Genomic DNA, 16,389 nt, shown 5'->3' on the forward strand with positions numbered 1-16,389 from the left:
AGTGTTTAACAGTATGTAACTTACTCTAGACTGTGCTATGCAGTGTTTAACAGTATGTAACTCACTCTCAACTGTGCTATGCAGTGTTTAACAGTATATAACTCACTCTCGACTGTGCTATGCAGTGTTGAACAGTATGTAACTTCCTCTAGACTGTGCTCTGCACTGTTTAACAGTATGTAACTTCCTCTGGACTGTGCTATGCAGTGTTTAACAGTATGTAACTCACTCCAGACTGTGCTATGCAGTGTTTAACAGTATGTAACTTCCTCGAGACTGTGCTATGCAGTGTTGAACAGTATGTAACTTACTCTAGACTGTGCTATGCAGTGTTTAACAGTATGTAACTTCCTCTAGACTGTGCTATGCAGTGTTTAACAGGATGTAACTTCCTCTAGACTGTGCTATGCAGTGTTTAACAGTATGTAACTCACTCTAGACTGTGCTATGCAGTGTTTAACAGTATGTAACTCACTCCAGACTGTGCGATGCAGTGTTTAACAGTATGTAACTTCCTCTAGACTGTGCTATGCAGTGTTTAACAGTATGTAACTTCCTCTAGACTGTGCTATGCAGTGTTTAATAGTATGTAACTCACTCTAGACTGTGCTATGCAGTGTTTAACAGTATGTAACTCACTGCAGACTGTGCAATGAAGTGTTTAACAGTATGTAACTTCCTCTAGACTGTGCTATGCAGTGTTTAACAGTATGTAACTCACTCTCGACTGTGCAATGAAGTGTTTAACAGTATGTAACTCACTCCAGACTGTGCAATGAAGTGTTTAACAGTATGTAACTTCCTCTAGACTGTATTATGCTGTGTTTAACAGTATGTAACTCACTCTAGACTGTATTATGCTGTGTTTAACAGTATGTAACTCACTCTAGACTGTATTATGCGGTGTTTAACAGTATGGATCACACGGAGTGAATGCTAATTCTATCGTACTGCGGTGCTGTTGCCTGTCAGAATCAACTCTCCGCAGTGTAGCTCATCTGAGGCAGGAAACCAGCTGCTGAATTTGTGTCAGGGACTGTGACTGGCTGTCGCACTCTGAATGTAAATTCATTGTTAATTCCAAACCTTCGCCAAGCTGAAAAGAAAAATTAAAAGTCTGGTTGCAAAGCACAAAACAAACTCGAAACCTGGACAGTCAGACAGGCTTGAGTTAAAGTGGTAATGTTAAAGTACCCTCACACTCCAGGTGATGGCAATGTAACATTTAGAAGGGGGTGTGAACATGCTGGCTGTCAGCTTCCTTGGTGTTTGCTGTGCTCTCTGGTATTTGTCGTGCAGTTGTAGCTGCTTTGAATGAGGGCACAGTGTCTGTCGTACTCCAAGTCCCAGGCTGCATTGTTGAAAATAAAAGAAGAGGCTTGTGGGTATTTGCTGTAAAAAGTTTGGCTGCAGGACAGTCAATGTTTACAGAAGAGGACCCAGATTTGGAGGTGGGTCAGTCCCCGCTTATATCAACCTCCACTCTCCGAGAGCTTTGCAGAAGTTTCCAATTCTCAGCAAGGAACAGAGGAGTTGGTGTCATTTCATTCATGGCAATTGTGTTCTACAACAGCTCTAGGGACCATCAGTAGCAGCAAGGAAACCCAGTCCTCACCAAGCCACTTCAACTTCAGGGGCACTTGGGTTGAGTGCGAGCACTGTCCTCGCCCAGACGGGACAGATCTTCCAGCGGGTCCAGGAGTCGTGGGATTTGCGTACCGTCGCTTGGAAGGGCGGTGAGGCTGTGCCAGTGCTAGCTGTTTGACCGCATCGAGAGAGGGAGAGAACCCGAGAGGGGTCCGAGGAGCAAGGCGGAGGGGGTCTGCAGGACAGAGAGAGGGAGATAGTTGAGCAGCATGGACCCTGAGGTCACGGAGAAGCCCCTCCAACAGCCTGGAGAGTGCTGGAGGTTCTCTGTCTTGTACCTGTGCTTTTATGGGTTCATGGCTCAGATTAAGCCAGCAGAAAGTTTCATCACACCTTACCTCTTGGGACCGGACAAGAACTTCACCAGGGAGCAAGTGAGTAGAGATGGCTGAAAAATAAAGGGGAATGGGCTGAGAGAACAAATGCATATTTATTAAGTGACTTTCAAAAACACCCCAAAGTGACTCTCTCAAAGATTTTGGTCACCCTGTCCTAATCCCTCTTTACGTGGCTCGGTGGTTTGCTGTCCATTTATGATTGATAACTCTCCTGTGAAACGTCTGGGGGCATGTTACAACATTAAAGGTGCTATATGAATGCAAGGTGTTGTTGAGAGGCACCAATGACAGATTTATGCTGGTAACACGGTTCAGGCTGAGGTTAAAGAGGTACAGAATATGAGGTTAAAATCCAAGAGTCTGGAGTGAGCCTGGAGGAATGTTTCTCTGATAGGGATGAGTGCCTATCACTCCCAGCAAGTACTGAATGTTAAATTATTCTTTCAAGCTTGAGAAATAACTGCTCAGGAATGGGTTTTAAATAAAAGAAAGACTTGCATTTATACAGCGCCTATCGCAACCTTAGGACGTCCCAAAGTGCTTTACAGCCAATGAGCTACTTTTGTAGTGTAGTCACTGGCGGCAGCCAATTTGCACACAGCAAGATCCCACAAACGGCAATGTGATAATGACCAGATCATCTGTCTCAGTGATGTAGGTTGATGAAGGAGTATTGGTCCAGACACTGGGGAGTACTCTCCTATACTTTCTAGGATCTTTATGTACACCCCAGAGAGCAGACGGGGCCTCGGTTTAACGTCTCATCCGAAAAAGTTGGCACCTCTGACAGTGCAGCCCTCCCTCGATACTCACGTCTCTGGTGCACGACTTGAACTCACAACCGTTTGACTCGGGTGAGAGTGCTACTGCCGAGCCACAATAGGTCATGTGCCAAAGGGCTTCATATGCAGGATTCTATTTATACCAATACCTTTAAATCACTGGTTATTATTTAAATTCTGTTTCAATTGGATTGACTGCTAAAGGTCTCAATTGCAGGCAGGGTGGTGTAGCAGAGAAATTATTGGTACATTTGTATAATACATGGAGGATCGATCACCTTTCTGCCATTGTTATTAACTGTCAGTACCATAGGATATGCTGTCTGTCCTACCTCTCCTCCTTTTTAAGACGGTCCTTAAAACTTGTCTCTTTGACCAACCTTTTGGTCATCGGCACTAAGATCTCCTTAGGTTGCTTGTTGTCACATTTTGTTTGATAACGTTCTTGTGAAGATCCTTGGGATGTTTTACTACATTCTAGGCACTATATAAATAGAAGTTGTCGTTTATCTGTGAGCTTTACTAAATACAACCAGCTTGAATTCTTTGGGAAACCCACTTGAGTTGGACTTTAATTCTCTATACCATTCCCACTCTGACATCTCTGCCGGCGACCTCGGGGATGTCCCAAAGTGCTTTACAGCCAATGAAGTACTTTTGAAGTGTAGTCACTGTTGTAATGTAGGGAAACAGCGGCCAATTTGCACACAGCAAGATCCCACAAACAGCAATGTGATAAACAGATAATCTTTTCGTAATGTTAGTTGAGGGATAAATGTTGGCCAGCATACGGGGGAGAACTCCCCTGCTTTTCTTCAAAATAACAGCATGGGATTTCTAACATCCAACTAAGAGGGCAGGTGGGACTCCAGCTTAATGTCTCATCTGAAAGACGGCACGGCTAACAGTCCTTCAGGCCTGCCACTGAACTGTCAGCCTGGACTACGCACTAAAGTCTCTTGAGTGGGACTTAAACCCACTGTCCCTGCTTGAGATCTCAATCCAGGCTGACACTCCTGTGCAGTACTGAGGAGAGAGCAGCTTTCCCAGGCCTCCTGGCCTTTCTCTTCAGTGATGTGTGAGGGCTGTTAGTGGTGTGAAATATCTGCCTATTTAACTGCAGTCACTGCTCTCCCAATGGTAATTCACCTCAAAAGGGTTGAACAATATAAGATGCTGCATCATTTAAAATATTAATGAAGATTCCCTTTGGACTGTAAGGTTGCTGGGGCAATGGGAGCTGTCTTGTTGCCGCAGCTGCCCTGAATGTGGGTCTGAAGTGTGACATGGCCCCTGTGGAGAGACGTGAATTCCTCGCAAGTTGAATGAACACCTTTGTGCTCTATTATTAGACAGTCATTGTTAGACCTGAAGCTCCTCGGGATGTTCCATGATGTTTAAAGGTGTTACGTGAATACATGTTGTTGTGTTTGAGATATGCTCAATGAACATTGCATTTCCTTGCCACCTGTTCGAAAAGTACCTTCCGCCTAAACAATAAAACAATATAAACAGCCCTCCCGCCCTCACTGCCCAGCTTTAGTTACATTAATGTTCAGTGGGTGAATGCATCACCCAATGTGCTGACCCTCGTTCGTACAAGTGGGGGAGGCTATTTGGCCCATCCAGCTGATTCTGCCATCAGAAGCTGAGGCACCCCCACCCGCCCCTCCCCATCCAGAATTGATCGCTTTGTCAGTTAAGCAGTGTTCCCTCGCCTTCGTCCTGAAGTTAACATTTACCGGTTTGTACCGGCGCGGCCTTTGCTGTGAAGCTGTGATTTTCACTTGTTAACTTTTTATTAACACTTAACAGTGCACAGTCTTGTATCTTTCCATTCAGTCAGTATCGAACATACCTCTGTAAGGTTCCATCCTTTGAAGGGCTGAGAAAACAAACACTGGCAATTTATCTATGCCAGCCATGACTCAGAGGTAGCACTCTTCCCTCTGAGTCGGTGGGTTCAAGTCCTTCTCCAGAGACTCGAATGCGATATTGAGGCTGATGCTCCAGTGCTGTCTTGTCAGAGGTGCTGTCTTGTCAGAGGTGCTGTCTTTCAGATGAGACATGAGACTGACTGCTCTCTCAGGTGGATGGAAAGGGACCCGTGGCACTATTTTAAAGAAGAGCAGGGGGAGCTCTCCCTGGTGCCCCCTCAGCCAATATCCCTAAAATGAATCGTCCTGTCACGGTCACATTGCTGCTTGTGGGATCTTGCTGTGCGGAAATAGGCTGCTGCGTTTCCCACGTGACAGCAGTGACTATACTTCAAAACTGCTTCATTGGCTGTGAAGTGCTTTGAGACATTGTGAAATGCACCATAGAAAAGAATTTATTCCCTGTCTGTCTTTATCAGATATGATTCATGATTTTCGTTATGTGAGAATATGCAGTTCTAGATCCTAATGTGCCGGTGTAAATCCTTGAAGTTTGTACTAATCCCATTTCAATCGGCTTGTCAAACATCAACTCCCTTCCCCCGGCCAGTTATTTTTTTTTAAATGAGCTGCATTCCTCGTTGCCCAGGATTAAGTTGAAGCTTCATTAGTAACTCCATGGGCATTCTGCTGCCTGCCATTTTACATCAAATTACCTAGCATGCAAAATGAGCTACTTTTCACACAAACATGCTCCGACCATCACTCTTCATTTCACTCAGTCAGTATAACCTTTTCCTTTCGCATTCACGTGTTTGTCAGGCTTTCCCTTAACTAAATCTATGCTATTTGCCTCAACTACTCCATGTGGTAGTGAGTTCCACATTCTCACCTCTCTCTGGGTAAAGAGGTTTCTCCTGAATTCCCGACTGGATTTATTAGTGACTAATGCTCTTGTGAAGCTCCTTGAGACATTTTACGATGTTAAAGACACTAGGCTGCATTTTGCAGGTCCGCCGCCCATTTCGTAAACGGTCACTGAGCCACTGTGATATTAAATGCGGAGGCTCCTTTAAAGGGCCGGGCCGGATCCCCCCCCCCCCCCCCCCCGATGACATGGAGGGGGCAGGCTGTCCGTCCCTGGCAATGTCGTATGGCGCCATTTTTAAAGGGCTTTGAGCCCTCCATCTCAAATTACCTATTTAAAGGAATAGTGATTTAAAATTTTTCTAGCCCCTCTCCCACCCCTCCCAATAACCATACGATTCATTCCTTACTCTCTTCACCCACCGAAAATACACTTGTGCACCTGACCACCTTCCCCGCACCCCCCTCACCACAGTTCATAAGCTGTGAACTTTAACCCTTCCCACCATCCCCTACACCAATTGGATGAGTTTGACCGCACTTCCCTGCCCCCCCCCCCCCCCCCGCCCCACCACGCATTGAATGCTTAACTGCTTTCCCCCCCACTCCTCCCCACCAGTGTCCCGCATCAAATCTCCGGACGGGTATCTGAAGGCGCGGGAGTGCCGGCCACTGGCAGCAATATCACTCTGGAGCCGATGGCGGGAGCGGGAAAGTAATTAATTAAGTAAGATGCATTTAAATATTTAAATTTTGCTCCCTTCGCCAAGTGATGGGGGAGGGCCGCCACAAGGCCTTACCACCGCCAACAATATCGAGCCGGGCCTTCCTGGCGGGCCTCTCTGAGTTGCATTTTCCAGCTCTCCCTCCTCCCCCACCCAACCACCACACCCCACCCCCGCCCCCCCCGCCTCCACCCCGCCATGATCCCCAACGTCGGGGCGGGGGGTGGGGGGGCAGCCTGTAAAAGTCAGCCCACTATATAAATGCAAGTTGTTTTGCTGTTGCCATGAGAAGGTGGTAGTCGGCTGCCTTCGTGAACTGCTACAGCCCTTGTGGTGGTGATGCTCCCAGAATGGCACCTATAGAACATTCTAGGGTTCTGTCAGGGTGATGATGAAGAGTATGACAATATGTGGCTACTGAGGCGTGCACACTAGACCTGATCCTTGTTCCTGGACTTAGCACAAGAGGAGGCCAAACAGTCCCTCAAAACTATTCCACTATTCAACTAGACCATGGCTGACCTTTACCCTAACTCTGCCTACCCGCCTTGGCTCCCTATTCTTTAATACCCTTACCCAACAAAAATTAATCAATCTCAGTTTTGAAATTTATAATTGACCCCCCACACTCCGCCCGCCAATCTCAACAGTTTTTTGTGAGGTGAGAGATCCAGATTTCCACTACCTTTTGTGTGAAGAAGTGCTTCCTGGCATCACTGGGAATAGCTTTAATCTTATGTCCACTTGTTCTTGACTTCCACACCAGAGCAAATAGTTTCTCTCTACCTACCCGAGTAACTTGTTTAATCATGGTGATGTTAATCACCACATCACCTCAATTTGATTACCCCTCAATCTTGTACACTTGAGGGGATAGAAGCCGAGTGTATGCAAACTGTCCTCGTAATTGACAATGTGATAAATGAGGAGACAGTCCTGTTTGTTTGACTAATGGTGTGTTGGTCAGGCAGGTTTCCTATTCCTCCAAGGTGGAGTGGATGCAGCTTCCCAGTAAGCTCTCACTGAAGCTCCGGGGGTGAGAGGTCAGTGTGAGGTAAGTAGGGTCAGAGGTCAGCCTGGGGCAGGCTCACCCTGACTCAGCAACCGTGAGCACCAGGCCACTATAATTCCCAGGCCTGACTCCTGGCAAGGTTGGGATCGAGCAGAACCATTACCAGCCCTCGCTTTTGGAGAAAATGAGAGCAGTGATTATGATCGAAAGTTGTTGAACTCAATAGCCTGTATTTTGTGGTTTAAAACATCCAACTGTGCATTTAAAATGGCATTGGGGTTTGAGGCCTCATCAACCTGGACATTTGCATTTTAATGAGACCCTTGCCTAGCGGGTGGAAAATCTAGGCTCATTTCTCAAATTAAGACAGAAAATGCTGGAAATACTGCCTGCCCCCCTGATTATCTGTGGCGAGACAAACAGGGTTAACGTTTCAGGCTGATGACTTTTCATCAGAAGTGGAAGATGTTGGCGATAAACAGTTTCTAAACAAGTAGAGAGCCAGAGAAAAGGGGGGAGGCAGGAACAGAACAAAAGGGAGAGGTTCTGAGAGAGGATGGAAGGCAGAGAGATTAAATGACAAAAGGGATAATGGTGAAAGGAGATGGTAATGGGACAAATAACGAAATGAAAGATGGGTCTAGAGGAGATGGGAATGGTTACAGCAGAACCATTACCAGCCCTCGCTGTTGGAGAAAATGAGAGCAGTGATTATGATCGAAAGTTGTTGAACTCAATAACCAGTATTTTGTGGTTTAAAAATAATAGTGAAGCTAACGGCGCTCACTGTTATTAAAGTGCAAATTGGTCAGACACTGCACATCCACAGTTAAATGCAGAAATCGGGAAGTTGCTGTCTGAGCTGCCTTGCTGCTCCAGAAGCTGCACTATACCAGCATCTCGCCAAGCGACTCAACATTGAAACACATGCAACAGCATAAAGGTGCGGTACATACTTGATAGAAACCAGGAATCAGGCCTGGGAATTATAGTGGCCTGGTGCTCACGGTTGCTGAGTCAGGGTGAGCCTGCCCCAGGCTGACCTCTGACCCTACTTACCTCACGCTGACCTCTCACCCCCGGAGCTTCAGTGAGAGCTTACTGGGAAGCTGCATCCACTCCACCTTGGACAAATAGGAAACCTGCCTGAATTAGTTGGGGCTTGTCCATTCCAGAGGAAGTAAGTGTGGAGTCTCATTCCTTTAAATTTTAATCATTGCTGGATATTTTAAAACATTAAATTTTTTTAAAAAGTTTTCTTTCCGACTCATATTTCTCTATCTCATAATCCTGTCATTCTTTCCCTCTCTTTATTTTGTTTTCTGTACATAATTTTACACTGTATTAAGTATTTTAACTGACACTTCCTGGTTCTGACTCTGTGCCTTGGTAAGGGTTCTTCGATCTGATTAGTTAGGGTGATAGACAGTTGCCTGCCCTCATCACACTGGTCTCAGATCCCCTGTTGAGGACATTGTGTCGAAATGGCTTTCTAATCACAGCAAGTTCCAATGAAAATACCCATAGAATGTTAGTGGGATATAGTGATATCAGGGTGAGAATGGGATGGAGAATTGAAGTACCAACTCGAGTGGGTTTCCCAAAAAGTGCATTTGAACTGGTTGTATTTAGCAAATCCTGTGGATAAATGACAGCTTGCATTCATATAGCGCCTTTAACATAGTAAATTGCCCCAAGGTGCTTCACAGCAGTGTTATCAGACAGAATTTAACACTGACCCATATAAGGAGATATTAGGGAAGATGACTCAAAGTTTGGTCAAAGAGGTAGGTTTTAAGGAGCGTCTTAAAAGGAGGAAATTGAGGTAGATGTAGGACCGAGAGCATAGCCTATAGTACCAATTGACAGTACACAACGATCACAGAAAGGCGACCTATTGTGGCTCAGTGGTAGCACTGACGCCCAAGTCAGAAATTCGAGCACGTGATCTAAGCTGACACTCCGTTACAGTACTGAGGGAGTGCTGCACTGTCAGAGATGCTATCTTTTGTATGCGATGTTAAACCAAGGGCCCATCTGCCGTCTTGGTTGGACATAAAAGATCCCACTGAGGGGGAGTAGGGGAGTTCTCCCTGGTCTCGTGGTCAATATTTATCCTTCAATCAACATCGCAAAAACAGATTATCTGGTCATTATCACATTGCTGTTTGTGAGATCTTACTGTGCGCAAATTGGCTGCTGTGTTTCCTACGTTGCAACAGTGACTACACTTCAAAAAGTACTTCATTGGCTGTAAGGTGTTTTGGGATGTCCTGATGTAATGAAAAGCACTATATAAATGCAAGTCTTTCTGTTTCTTCTCTGTATGTGAGGGGCCTGTACGATATTACAAAGAACATTCTGCTCTAGGATAAACCTCCCTCGTGAGATCAAATTCTTGCAGTGTTGGTGTGCAGTGTCCTCTACCACCCAGTACGACATATCTGGGGGCTTGGGCAGCAGCTAACTCGCCTCACTGCCTGCATTTCCTCATTGTTGAGCAAACGTTTTACAATGGCATACCTCTCTCACATCTTACCACTCCAAACAGTCGGAAATGACAGCGTGCAGGACAGAATGGGCAGGATTTTTCCAGAACGGTGGAGGTCCTGTCGTCAGGGTGGTCGCTGGGCCGGAGGTCTGCACGGGCGTGAGGCGGCACTATCCCCGCAATATAGCCAGGAGGAGGCAATTAAGAGCTGGGGGGGGGGGCGTGCGGGGGCCAGTTAAGGGCAGTGAGTGGTCCTTCCATGCTGCCAGCCCAATTGGAGGGCTGGCACCTCTGGAGGCTCTGAGAGAGGTGGCCGCTGCTGAGGCAGCTACGAGAATGTGAAGGCCCCTCAAAATAGAGCTGCCCTCACAGGGGTAAGCATGACTTTATTTCATTGATGGGCCTGGCAGTCGGGTCCCCTTGAATGGAGAGGAAACGTCTCCAACGGCAGACTTAGGGGCTGTGGGGGCGCTCTTTGCTGCTGGCGGCCCCCTCCATGGGGGATCCTCTGGCTGCCTCCCATGTGTCCTGGGTTTGGGGGGGGTGGAGTGTTGCGCTGCTAGCAAAATGCCAGGGGCCCGGGAAAATTCCACTTAATTGGCCTTCAATTATTCAAATTGGCCGCCCTCTGCCATTTGGTGGGCAGCTGAGCTGCAGCCGGTCCCGCCCCTGGGAAACTTCCCCCAGTGGGAGAACTGGGTAATTCTAATGTGGTTCCTTGTATTTTCCCGGCTCCCCCCACCGTCCAGCCCTTCACCCCAGGGCTGGGAAAATGCCAACAATATGTTTTTTTTTAAATGCACATTTTTATTAAAAAGAGGCATACTGATCCTCTCATGGAGGATGAAGGAAGGAAACATTGATGGTAACGGTTAATCAATAAAACCCCAACTTGTAGCTATGTCAGCATTCAGAATGGCGGCCGAGTCTCCCTCTCCCAAGATGCTGCATAAATAACAAACTTTTTTTTTGAAGTGCAATTTTTTTTTTACGTAGGCATGTGGGATCGTCAATTTATGCTGACAAAAAGCATTTGGGATAAGTTTTTAACTTAATCGAGGTGTTTAAAATTATGAAGGGTTTTGGTCGAGTAAATAAGGAGAAAATGTTTCGAGTGGCAGGAAGGTCGGTAACCAGAGGACACTGATTTGGGATCATTGGCAAAACAACCAGATGGGTTGAGAAGAGGAGAATTTTTTTCTAATGCAGAAAGTTAAGAGCTGGAATGGTGCCTGAAAAGGCGATGGAAGCAGATTCAATAATAACCTCTGAAAGGGAATTGGAGAAATATCTGAAAAGGAGAAATTTACAGGAGACTGGGACTAATTGGATAGCTCTTTCAAAGAGGTGGCACAGACATGATGGGCCGAATGGAGATTCTATGAATGTATGGAAGATTATCAATTGATGCGCTACTAAGTATAGACAGCACAAAGGCACTAGGTTCAGTCCCTGGTCAGTGCCATGTTTGGCCAGTAGTTTGCTGTAATTGATCTTGTTGCAGTTACACTAAAGAGAGAGAACAATGTCATCCAGGGCTCTTTGTCCCGATCAGTGTCTCGTGGATCCCGCTAGGAAGCGGACAATGAGCAAAGATCTGTCCGGCCTTTGTGTGAAGCGCTTCACAATCAAATAGTCAAGATTCAGCATCGATCATCACAGGAGGTGTGGCTGCTGGGGCAAGCTTTTCACAGACTGCACTAAGGCAAGGGTTAGCACTGAGAGAAGGACACGCTTTGGGAATGGGGGAGATGGGAGAATTAGCAATGGGTATTTGGCAATGGGGAATTGTGTGGGGCAATGCGGGAATGGGCAATGGGGAATTGTGTGGGGGAATGCGGGAATGGGCAAAGGAGAATTGTGTGGGGCAATGTGGGAATGGGCAGTGGGGAATTGTGTGTGTGTGTGTGTGTGTGTGTGTGTGTGTGTGTGGGGGGGGGGGGGTGTTGGCAATGGGGGATTGTGTGTGTGTGTGTGTGTATGGGGGGGGCGGCTGGCAATGGGGGATTGTGTGTGTGGGGGGGGGGGGTGTTGGCAATGGGGGATTGTGTGTGTGTGTATGGGGGGAGCGGCTGGCAATGGGGAATTTGTGTGTGTGTGTGTGTATGGGGGGGGGGGTTGGCAATGGGGGATTGTGTGTGTGTGGGGGGGGCGCTTGGCAATGGGGGATTGTGTGTGTGTGGGGGGGGCTGGGGGTTGGGGTTGTCAATGGGGGATTGTGTGTGTGGGGGGGGTGCTGGCAATGGGGGATTGTGTGTGTGTGTGAGGGGGGTGTTGGGGGGTGGGGTTGGCAATGGGGGATTGTGTGTGTGGTGGTGGGGGGTGGGGTTGGCAATGGGGGATTGTGTGTGTGTGGGGGAGTGGTGGTTGGCAATGGGGGATTGTGTGTGTGTGTGTGTGTATGGGGGGGGCGGCTGGCAATGGGGGATTGTGTGTGTGTGTATGGGGGGGGCGGCTGGCAATGGGGGATTGTGTGTGTGTGTGTGTGTGTGTATGGGGGGAGCGGCTGGCAATGGGGGATTGAGTGTGTGTGTGTGTGTGTGTGTGTGTGTATGGGGGGGGGGGGCGGCTGGCAATGGGGGATTTTGTGTGTGTGTGTATGGGGGGGGGCGGCTGGCAATGGGGGATTGTGTGTGTGTGTATGGGGGGTGGTGGTTGGCAATGGGGGATTGTGTGTGTGTGTGTGTGTGTGTATGGGGGGGGCGGCTGGCAATGGGGGATGTGTGTGTGTGTGTGTGTGTGTGTGTGTGTGTGTGTATGGGGGGGGGCGGCTGGCAATGGGGGATTTTGTGTGTGTGTGTATGGGGGGGGGGGTTGGCAATGGGGGATTGTGTGTGTGTGTGGGGGGGGGGCGGTTGGCAATGGGGGATTGTGTGTGTGGGGGGGGGGGGCTGGGGGTTGGGGTTGTCAATGGGGGATTGTGTGTGTGGGGGGGGGGTGCTGGCAATGGGGGATTGTGTGTGTGTGTGAGGGGGGTGCTGGGGGGTGGGGTTGGCAATGGGGGATTGTGTGTGTGGTGGTGGGGGGTGGGGTTGGCAATGGGGGATTATGTGTGTGTGTGTGGTGGGGGTTGGGGTTGGCAATGGGGGATTGTGTGTGTGGGGGTGGTGGGGGGGGGTGGGGTTGGCAATGGGGGATTGTGTGTTTGTGTGTGTGTGGGGGGGGGAGTGGGGGTGGGGTTGACAATGGGGGATTGTGTGTGTGTGTGTGTATGGGGGGGGGTGTTGGCAATGGGGGATTGTGTGTGTGTGTGTGTGTGTGTGTGTGTATGGGGGGGGCGGCTGGCAATGGGGGATTGTGTGTGTGTGTATGGGGGGGGCGGCTGGCAATGGGGGATTGTGTGTGTGTGTATGGGGGGGCGGCTGGCAATGGGGAATTTGTGTGTGTGTGTGTGTGTGTATGGGGGGGGGTTGGCAATGGGGGATTGTGTGTGTGTGGGGGGGCGGTTGGCTATGGGGGATTGTGTGTGTGTGGGGGGGGGCTGGGGGTTGGGGTTGTCAATGGGGGATTGTGTGTGTGGGGGGGTGCTGGCAATGGGGGATTGTGTGTGTGTGTGAGGGGGGTGCTGGGGGGTGAGGTTGGCAATGGGGGATTGTGTGTGTGGTGGTGGGGGGTGGGGTTGGCAATGGGGGATTGTGTGTGTGTGTGTGTGTGTGGGGGGGGGGGTTGGCAATGGGGGATTGTGTGTGTGTGTATGTATGGGGGGGGGGCGGCTGGCAATGGGGGATTGTGTGTGTGTGCGCGTATGGGGGGGGCGGCTGGCAATGGGGGATTGTGTGTGTGTGTGTATGGGGGGGGGGGTTGGCAATGGGGGATTGTGTGTGTGTGTGTGTATGGGGGGGGTGGGGGGTTGGCAATGGGGGATTGTGTGTGTGTGTGGGGGGGTTGGGGTTGTCAATGGGGGATTGTGTGTGTGTGGGGGGGGGGGCTGGGGGTTGGGGTTGTCAATGGGGGATTGTGTGTGTGGGGGGGGTGCTGGCAATGGGGGATTGTGTGTGTGTGTGAGGGGGGTGCTGGGGGGTGAGGTTGGCAATGGGGGATTGTGTGTGTGGTGGTGGGGGGTGGGGTTGGCAATGGGGGATTGTGTGTGTGTGTGTGTGTGTGTGGGGGGGGGGGTTGGCAATGGGGGATTGTGTGTGTGTGTATGTATGGGGGGGGGGCGGCTGGCAATGGGGGATTGTGTGTGTGTGCGCGTATGGGGGGGGCGGCTGGCAATGGGGGATTGTGTGTGTGTGTGTATGGGGGGGGGGGTTGGCAATGGGGGATTGTGTGTGTGTGTGTGTATGGGGGGGTGGGGGGTTGGCAATGGGGGATTGTGTGTGTGTGTGGGGGGGTTGGGGTTGTCAATGGGGGATTGTGTGTGTGTGGGGGGGGGGGGCTGGGGGTTGGGGTTGTCAATGGGGGATTGTGTGTGTGGGGGGGGTGCTGGCAATGGGGGATTGTGTGTGTGTGTGAGGGGGGTGCTGGGGGGTGGGGTTGGCAATGGGGGATTGTGTGTGTGTGTGAGGGGGGTGCTGGGGGGTGGGGTTGGCAATGGGGGATTGTGTGTGTGTGTGTGTGGGGGTGGTGGGGGTGGGGGTGGGGTTGGCAATGGGGGATTGTGTGTTTGTGTGTGTGTGTGGGGGGGGAGCGGGGGTGGGGTTGACAATGGGGGATTGTGTGTGTGTGTGTGTGTGTGTGGGGGGTGGGGGAGTGGGGGTGGGGTTGGCAATGGGGGATTGTGTGTGTGTGTGTGTGTGTGGGGGGTTGGCAATGGGGGATTGTGTGTGTGTGTGTGGGGGGGGGAGGGGGTTGGCAATGGGGGATTGTGTATGTGTGTGGGGGTGGGGGGGGTTGGCAATGGGGGATTGTGTGTGTGTAGGGGGGGGGGGGCGGTTGGCAATGGGGGATTGTGTCAGCTTTGCAGTTCCAAGCTGGTTCTGTGTGAACCCGTGAAAGTTTGCTGTGGAGGAATTCCCGTGTGAGGAGTTAGCAGGTTCTGGTGTATAGAGATTATTAACCAACTAACACATTGTGAAAGCCATGGAATGAGAGTGCATAGCCTGAGTCAAGTTACAGATAAAACCCATCGAAATAGGAACGGGATCAAAGATCCAATTCTTGACCTATTCCCCGCCTTGGATAGAATGAATGTTGTTCTCCTAAACAGGCAGTAGCTGTTACTGTAGCCTCTGTGTAACAATTACCATCCATTCTCCATTCACCAGCAAACTCAAAGCTGATCAAAGTGGCATCATTCAAGTCAAGTAACTGCCTTTCTTCCCAGCTGTTTCTCTCTCTGCTTGCTTGGCCCGTTGCCACCACACGTGTTCTGTCCGTGTCAGCTGTGGCTCAGCGGGCAGCATTCTGGCCTCTGAGTCACCAGATAGTGGATTCAAGGTCCACACCAGAGTCTTGAGCACATTATCTAAGCTGTCCCTCCCAGTGCAGGCCCAGGAAGATTACTGCTGCACCTACTGCACCGAAATGACCCTCATCAATGTCACAAATGTGTTGCACTATGCCTCCTTAACCAGTCTGCAGCATTTGACACATTAAGCCACACCATTCTCCTCCAACCCCTCTCTTCTGTTGTGCACGTTAATGGGACTGCCCCTGGCCTGATTCCACTTACCTATCCAGTCATCTCAAGGAATGGCTTCCCTTCCCGCCCCTACATCATAGTCTCAGGAATCCCCCAAGGATCCATCCTTAACCCTTCCTCTTCCTCACCACATCTGCACATGTGCAGATCAGATTCTACATCCACAGTAACAACACCCAGCTTGACCTCTTCACTACCTCTCCCAATCCCTAAATGTTGTCAGACCGTTTGCCTGATATCTATTCTTGGATGAGCTGCAAAACCTTCCCGTTAAATATTATGAAGACCAAAGCCATTGGATGCCACAAACTCTCTCGTCCCACCTCCAACACCATCCCATTATTCCAAGTTGACCCTGGCTGTTCAGAAACCTCAGCATCATATTTGACCCAAGCTGAGCTTCCAACGACACGCGCTGTCCCCCACATCGACTGCCTTACTCCGCCACTGTAACATGGTCCATCTCTAACCCTGCCTCAGCTCGTCTGCTGCTGAAACCCTTCACCATGCTTTTATCTTCTCCAAACTTGTCTATTCCAGCACTCTTCTGACCGGGCTCCCATCTTCCACCCACTGTAAACACTCTGCTTGTATCCTAACTCACACCAAATCCCATTCACCCTTACCGCCCTCACTGATCTATAGCGGTCCGGTAATGCCTCCAATTTCAAATACTCATTCTGATGTGTCCATTCCTTCCTATCTCTACAGCCTCCTCCAGCCTTCAACCCATCCCCGAATCCCTGCTCCCTCTGGCCTCCCGTGCATTCCTCCTTCCCATGTTTTGTCCTACCATTGGTGGCCGTGTCTTCAGCGATCTAGTTTCTAAGCTCTAAATTCCCTCCCTAAACCTCGCTATCTCTCCTCCTTTAACTTTTTTTTTATGTTAAAGGGCTATAACAAGGCAGGTTGGGGCTCTTGGGACCACCAGCAATGGAGGAGAGCAGCAAAACTGTTTAATCAGAAAATTCCTAAGTAATGAGCAGTGTTTAAGGGAAGTGTGTTCACTTCACACTTGTATCAATTAGATAACAGACTGGTTTAACCTTCAAAGCTGCTAAAAGGC

At 49.5% G+C, this 16,389-nt stretch overlaps 1 protein-coding gene across 1 annotated transcript in view; it reads left to right on the forward strand.

The window, feature by feature from the left end:
• Positions 1 to 1,381: 1,381 nt before the first annotated feature.
• The window catches only part of slc19a1 (solute carrier family 19 member 1), a 37,991-nt gene continuing 22,983 nt past the window's right edge, over positions 1,382 to 16,389 (forward strand). The window contains exon 1 of the mRNA XM_068036013.1: positions 1,382 to 2,021. Within this exon, the coding sequence (XP_067892114.1) occupies positions 1,857 to 2,021 (165 nt within the window). The 5' untranslated portion in view covers positions 1,382 to 1,856. The remainder of the gene's footprint in view (positions 2,022 to 16,389) is intronic.

This window comes from Heterodontus francisci, chromosome 7 (assembly GCF_036365525.1).
Source record: "Heterodontus francisci isolate sHetFra1 chromosome 7, sHetFra1.hap1, whole genome shotgun sequence".
Lineage (NCBI taxonomy): Eukaryota > Metazoa > Chordata > Chondrichthyes > Heterodontiformes > Heterodontidae > Heterodontus > Heterodontus francisci.